The following is a 7,824-nucleotide window of genomic DNA, read 5'->3' on the forward strand; positions in this document are numbered from 1 at the left end:
AAGACCATCTGCTTCCAGACCACAGCTGACCACAGGTAACTGAAGCCAGGCAAAGTGAAACCGTGAATAGAGAGGAAACTACTGTATAGAAGACTCTTAAAACCCAACAAATCCTTTCAGAAATGGGAAAAATTCTGACATTTCTCTTAAGAAAATATACAAATGGCACATGAGAAAATGCTCACCATTATTAATCATTAGGAAAATGCAAATCAAACCCCAATGGGATGCACATCATCCCCAGTAAAATGGCTACTATATATATATATATATATATATATATATATAAACAAAACACAGCAAATAACAAGTATTGGTGAGGACGTGGAAAAACCGGAATCCTTGTGCACTGTAGGTAGGAATGTAAAATGGTGTAGTCAATATGGAGAATATGGCAGTTCTTTAAAAAAAAAAAATTACCATATGATCCAGCAATTCCACTTCTAGGTATAAAACCCAAAGAACTGAAACTAGAATGTCACAGAGGTATCAGTACACCTACGTTCATAACAGCATTATTCACAATAGCCAAAAGTTGAAGCAACCCAAGTATCCACCAGTGGATAAACAAAATGTGGTTGGTATATACACACAGCATTAAAAAGGAAGGAAATTCTGACATATGCTACAATGTAGATTGGACTGTAAGGACATTTTAAGTGGAAAAAAAGCAAGCCATGAAAAAACAAATACTACAGGATTCCATGTGAGGTACCTACAGTAGTCAAATTCATATAGACAGAAAATAGAATGGTAACTGCCATGAACTTAATATAGACCAACTTCACAAAAATTGTATTTAAAAACTCTAAGCATTAAATGCACAATATTAAGAGAGTAAGAATCCAATAAATCACAGAAAAAAAAATCAAGTTTCTAGATATGAAGCTACTGAGAATCTGACAAATTATCAGACAATTCAGCCAACATATTTATAGCTTATAATGCTGAAAAATACAAGAGCATTTTTCTTTTATATAAAATCTTTTTATTTTTCACTTTGCTATTTTTAATTCCAGTATGATAATATACATTAACTTCAGGTGCACAATATAGTGTTCAACAATTCCATGCATTACTCAGGACTCTGACCATAAGTATACTTTTAATACCCTATACAAGAGCATTTTAACTAGTATTTAGTATGTCGCAGCAATCAGATAGCAATGGAAGGAAATAAGTTCTGCTAGCTCTATCCTGTAGTTGCCAAATAACTCTTCATTAACAAATCCTTCAGGTGACTCCTTCTGGAAAAACACAAATTTTACAAATACTTTATAATTAAGAGTAATTACCTGATGTTTCTAAAATTCTTGGTTCAGGTTCATCCAATTGTAGAAGCTCATCAAGAGCTAATTTTGCTGCATTCGATCTAGACTCCTTTTTATTTTGTCCCAGTCCAGTCTTATATTGAATACCATCGACCACAGCACAAAAAGCAAAATAAGGTCCCATAACATTACCTTTAAAAATAAGTCGGAATGAATGCTACATAATTCACAGTATGAACTTACAAATGACATTTTTATATAGAAAAATAACCCACTACAAAAATTGTGAAAAATCATCCTGACCTATCAGTTTTGTGTTTGGTTTTTTAGAGCTAATGCAAGTTAAACATAAAGCTGGATGAGCCCCTAAATTAGTTCTGAGGAACCTATAGAGCAGCCAGATTAGCTCCATATTCGGCATGAACAGTAGGGAAAACTTTAAAGTACAGATTGTACATGGAAACAGTGTCTTGTTTAATGAAACCTGGCAATAATAAGCATCCAAATATCTACCAAATTACCAATGAGAGGTAAAAAATGTGGAGCCTCTGGCAACATCGCTCTTCTTTTGAAATTCAATACCAATAAAGCTGAATTTCTCCCACCTTCTGAGTGCTCTGATATTCTTAGTAAGTTCCAGAATAAAAGTGATCCCTTTGCAGAAATCTTGTGAACTTACCAGGGTGTTATGGTAAGCAATTCACGCAACCATACCCTTGAGGGCAAGTGGAGGGGAGAGAATCCACAAAGAAAACCAAAACATAAATAATACAGAAGATATGCTAAAGATTTAAAAGGAATGTCCAGCCATCCAAAATTCCTAGGATTACCTATACACAATTACTTTTACCTAGTTTTCATATTTGCCTAATGAAAAATGAAATGGAATCATCTGTATTTATAAGGCAAAGATTTTTTTCAGTTCAAGTTTTACTTGTTATTTAGACTTTAAAAAGCCTTGTTAATTTAAGACTCTACTCTGGTTATGGATGGCTAGGTACAATGTCACTCCACATAAGCCTTGTCATCATTTTCAAATATTACACTAACTTCGACTGAGATGTACATCAATGTTTTACAAGCAACTCCTGACTGCATCTGAGTAAACTGCTTTCCTCTATCTAGGACTTCAGTTTCCCAAGTTCCTTCCTTATTGATCACCTAGGTTCTAATCCAAATTTACAAAACCTAAGAATATTTTGTATATTTAATTAGTGGCCCAGATGATTTTACTTTGTGAGACAGCACACATCCAATTTGTTAATTAAGTACTCTGCATCAGAGTGCTGAGTCTTTAAGTTCATCCCATCATACTGCATGTTTTCAAACTTTAGGATACACCTAAATCACCTGTAGAGTTGTTAAAATACTGATACTCTTGTCCCATCACTAAACCTGATTCAGATTATCCAACTAGTACTATGCACACAAAGTGAATATCATTACTAATCAATGATTGTGTTTTTGAGTAGCTTCTGCTCAGATGAATAAAGATTTGCCCTTACACATTTTTTTCTTACCATGACCAATAGTTTACATTTTCTAATAATAGTCTGAAAAGAATATTTGTGTCACTAGAAAACTAGTGACACAAAAATTAAGTCCACAGTACTGACCATGAAATAATCCAACCAACAGTGATCTGACCTAAGAAAACTCCACCTTCTATATTAAAATTTTATTTCTGTCACCTGTTTACTGTCATTTCGTCCAAAATCACGGCCTGGAAATTCGACCTATGACAATCCTAGCTAAAAATCTCAAAAAACTTAAAATTCTTTAGCAAAGATGCCTTGAGACTGTACTGGCAAAAGTTAGCATCGGTAAGAGAAAATTTTAAAAACTACTTGATGTCTTGTATATATACAAAGACACACACACACATAATTGTACATGAAGGATTGTGTTTCTTTGAGTCTCATACTTTTACCCCGTCCATGTCTATCAAGAACACTTATTCTCTTAACCCTCCACTTTCCTATAACGTTCTTTCTTTTTTTTTTTTTTCTATAAAGTTCTTTCTAATCACAGGTCATAAGGAAAAGAGATCAGAAGCTGTACTATATAGACTTCCACAGGTTGGCGGGGGGGGGGGGGGGGAGGGTGTAGTTTAAAAGAGAATGGAGAAAATAGTCACAGACAAGTCTACAGATGGAGTAGCTCATGTAAGTGCTATTTTCACCTCTAAACCCTGAATTTCAGAAGCTAAATTAGACCATAATTGTGTTAGGTATCAATATCACAAAATCCTTCTAACTAATCATAGTTCAAATATTTAACAACTCTTCAAAAGTGTGTTTAGTCTACAACTATTTACACCTGAAAATAACCCATGTGGCTAATGGGATTTCAGTTCAACCAGCCATACACAAACGTGAATACAGAAAATAATTAAATTCAGTACTATTTATATGCTCTGCTTTTAAAAGGAAAATGTCTTCCAGTACTGTAATAACCAGATACAACTGTGCACTTGCCTGTTGTTACTGTTTCCTTAAGGTCAAGGTGAACCCGCTGCATTTGTGCAAACTGGTGCAAAGCTGACACAGGATTTATCTCTCCACGTTTGTATTTCATTATGAACTCTTTAGGTATTTTTTTTGGAGGAAGGACAGGATTTGAAATAGATGAAAGACCTTTGGAAAGCAATGGCTCTGGATAATTACCTAAAAATAAATATTTACAGTTGTCAGTTTAGTAAAATTAAAAAAAAAAATCAAAAACACTAAATCCTCTTTTTTTTTTTTTTTTTACTAAATCCTCTTCTAAAGTGGAAGATTATCCCTGATACATGTAGGTGTATGTGTTCATTACAAGTAAGTGTCTATTAAAAAATTTTGACACAGCTGAGGAGTGTAACCTGTTGATGCATAAACCTTTTTGGCGTACTAAAACCATTTTTGCAAATAAGTGCTATCATTGTCAAAGAATCACAGAATTTTAATAATGTCAAGGTCTTCAAAGCCTTGTTTTTTTTTTAATGATGTCAAGGCTCTCAAAGCCTTTTTTTCCCCCCCACACATTATGTCACTGAGGCCTGGACTAAAGGCACAGACCCAGGACTAAGATCATTCTGTATCCTATTCACTATTTTACATCACTTTTCACGTTAAATTCAAGTGTTAGTCCCTGCTTTGTAATTAGCTAAGCGATACGTGTAATAGAAACCGGCGGAAGTCCTGTCCCTGCCCTGAAGGGGCTAACACAACCTCACCTCAAAAAGGCAAGACAGGGCAGCCCCGGTGGCTCACCGGTTTAGCGCCGCCTTCAGCCCAGGGCTCCCTGCATGGAGCCTGCTTCTCTTTCTGCCTCTTTTTCTCTGTCTCTCATGAAAAAATAAATTTTAAAAAATCTTAAAAAAAAAAAAAAAAAAGGCAAGACATGCTTGAAGCGGGTGAACAGTTAATAAAGAGTAACTGAGCCCCAAGAAGGGTTTCTACGGGCCATTCACAGTGTCCAAACTGGAGTTCCAGATGGGAAACAGCCACTGGTACTGGTAGATGGGATATAGATCTAGGCAACATTTAAATTGGAAGCTCAAGAGTCCTCCTTGGCCATCCCAGAATCCTAAAATAACTGAAGTAATAGTTATTGCAAACGAAAAAGAAGTCGTACCCGTCACTTGCGTAACCTTGGAAGCCATATTCGACAGGCTGTGGCTTTCTGAAGAATATCCTGTGGGCGTAGTTACCGTCTGGGCTGAGGGCTGAACTGGCAAGTTCTTCTTCAGCATCTGAGCGAAGCTGGGGACCCGGGAACTCTGGAACCAGTCGTTGTTGCCAGACATTTTCTCACCTACAAAGTCGGCAGCGCGCACACACACACACACACACAAAACAAAAACAAAAACAAAGAACTAGATAAAAATATTCCGAAATTAAAAATATAGATTCCCCTAAATGGCTTAAACACACACGACCTAAAACGAAATCTCCGTAACTGCTGCCACGACTGTTTTCTGACTAGAGTCTCAACAGGCAGGGGCTCGTCCCTCCTACGCACCTTCCAAAGCTGCGCTACAAAGGGTAAAGGAGGGTCAACGCGGTCGGCAGGGAGAGCCCCTACATCCACTGGGGGGGGGGGGGGGTTCAGGGGAAAAAGAGGAAAAAACCCAAAAACACGAGCCCCTCAACGGCCCGCTTCCGAGCCCAACTCCCACCCACCACAATCGGCCTTCCTGTCCTACAGGCGGGAGACCGAGCCGCAGGCCCGGGGCTCGCCGGCCCCAGCCGCCGACGCCGTTGCTTCCCCCTCCGGGCCTCAACCTCTGGCCTCAGGGCGCTCTGCGTGAGAGCCACGCGGCCGGGGCTGCGTCTTTCAAAAGCGGCCTCGCAGCGGCGTCCCGCACCACCCGGACCAACCCCCCCACGCTGGGCCTCATCCAATCACCAACCGTCTCTGCCGCGGCGCCTGTGGGCCTGAGCTCGCGCCAGCGCAGTGCCCCGAGGGCTAGGCTGGCCAGGCTCGGCGCGCCCTGCGTGCGTGCGTCCTGCGTCAACAAGCGTCAACAAGCGGAGAGACGCAGCACGTCAGGCGCGCGCGTTCGAGGCCCCGTAGGTGACGCCGGCCTCGTTCTGGGAACGTGGAGTTCCTCAGGCCCCGCGGCGCCTTCACTGCGGCGGAGGGTGAGGCCGTGCGGCGCGGCCGGGTCAGTGTGGTACCGAGTGGCCCCCCCGCCCCCACCACTGTCCTCGCAGAGCCCTGTGTCGGCGTCTCCTCATCCACGACGCACGGAGGCCGGCCTGGAGGTACCGGTGTGCGGGTGGTTTGAAGGAAACCTTGGGCTCCTTCCCTGGGGCTTCTCTTGAGAAGGCCCCGTGACAAGGCTGGGCCTCAACGTTGTCTTTAATTTTTAATTAAATTATTATTTTTTCTCATGAGAGAGAGGCAGAGACACAGGCAGAGGGAGAAGCAGGCTCCATCATGCAGGGAGCCCGACGTGGGACTCGATCCCGGGTCTCCAGGATCACACCCTAGGCCGAAGGCAGGAGCTCAACCTCAACGTTGTCTTTAATGTTCACAGAAAAAAACCACCTTGGGCTCTTGCCGAAGTTAGACCTGTGGAGCCCAACAATGAACAACCCTGAAAAAAGGTGGGGACGTTGAGAGCTAATGGCTGTGCAGGCTGAGTGATCAGCCCCCCTTGTGGGTGTTTTCGTTCTTGGCGCTCGTGAAAGTTGAAGCCGACTCTAACGGAGGCGTTAGCTGACAGGTGGTTACATGTATGTAATAGGCTTTCTAAATATATTGGAAAGTCTAAATAAATTGGTTTCCTAATTTATGCACTTTATGATATTGTACACAAGATTCCAATATGTGCTAGTGGTTTCAGTCTTGGCCCAGATCGCAGGGAGCTGATTTTATTAAACTAACCCCAATTACTTATGGATGTGTAAAGGAATCACCTTATAGGGATTCAAGCCCTCCGTCCTCCTCAAGGACCACACTACATCTATGACTAAATCATTACTTTCTCGCTAATGCCTGGCTCAGTTTTTCTTTAGTAAATTACAGACCAGGTTTGGCTCCTAACCCAGAAGAAATTCAAGGAAGTGAGGGATAGATAGCATTATAACAGTCTATAAATGCTCCCCTGCCTTTTTTTTTTTTTAAGATTTTATTTATTTTTTCATGAGAGAGAGAGAGGCAGAGACACAGGTAGAGGGAGCTCTATGCAGGGAGCCTGATGTGGGACTCGATTCCAGGACGCCAGGATCACCAGCTGAACCAAAGACAGATGCTCAACAACTGAGCCCCCCAGGTGCCCCGCCAGCATATTAATAAATGTTTTGAGGGAGATAATTTGAGATTATGCAAATGCCCTCTTTCTCCGTGGAGTTTTACTAATTTTCATTAATCTGTAGATCTTGCTTGCAGCTGTTATTACTATGGTTTTTATTAAAAAATATGCTTTCGGGCAGCCTGGGTCGCCCAGATGTTTAGCACCGTCTTTAGCCCAGGGTCTGATCCTGGAGACCCCGGATCGGTCTGGCATTGGGCTCCCTGTATGGAGCCTGCTTCTCCCTCTGCCTGTGCCTCTGCCCCCCTCTCTCTCTCTCTCTCTCTCTCTCTGACTCTCATGAATGAATGAATGGATAAAATAAAATGCTTTCTAAGTTAAATTTTATTGAGATATGATTGACATAAGTTAGTTTCAGGTGTACAGTGTAATGATTTGTTAACTATATAGTTACGCTCATCCCACAATTTTTTTCTTTTTTGTGATAACTTTTTTTTTTAAGATTTTATTTATTCATGAGAGACACACACAGAGAGAATCACAGATACAAGCAGAGGGAGAAGCAGGCTCCACACAGGGAGCCAGACATGGGACTCCATCCTGGTCTCCAGGATCACGCCCTGGGCTGAAGGCAGCCTGAAGCTGCTGAGCCACCTGGGCTGCCAGTAAAAAACTTTTAAGATATACTTTCTTAGCAACTTTTAAATACAAGCATATTTCAGAGATATAGCAGGTCTGGTTCTAGACCACTGCAATAAAGTGAATGTCAAAGCAGATCAAATGAATTTTTTGATTTCCAGTGCATGTAAAAGT

The 7,824-nt window shown here is 41.1% G+C and overlaps 1 protein-coding gene across 1 annotated transcript in view; it reads right to left on the reverse strand.

Annotated features, from left to right (window-relative positions):
* ADAD1 (adenosine deaminase domain containing 1) overlaps window positions 1-5,615 on the reverse strand; it is a 52,506-nt gene extending 46,891 nt beyond the window's left edge. Inside the window, exons 1-4 of the mRNA XM_026016818.2 lie at window positions 5,435-5,615; window positions 4,887-5,066; window positions 3,749-3,937; window positions 1,296-1,463 (exon numbers count right to left, since the gene is read on the reverse strand). Of these exons, the coding sequence (XP_025872603.1) occupies window positions 1,296-1,463; window positions 3,749-3,937; window positions 4,887-5,058 (529 nt within the window). The 5' untranslated portion in view covers window positions 5,059-5,066; window positions 5,435-5,615. The remainder of the gene's footprint in view (window positions 1-1,295; window positions 1,464-3,748; window positions 3,938-4,886; window positions 5,067-5,434) is intronic.
* Between the last annotated feature and the right edge of the window lie 2,209 nt (window positions 5,616-7,824).

Source organism: Vulpes vulpes, chromosome 4 (genome assembly GCF_048418805.1).
Source record: "Vulpes vulpes isolate BD-2025 chromosome 4, VulVul3, whole genome shotgun sequence".
NCBI lineage: Eukaryota > Metazoa > Chordata > Mammalia > Carnivora > Canidae > Vulpes > Vulpes vulpes.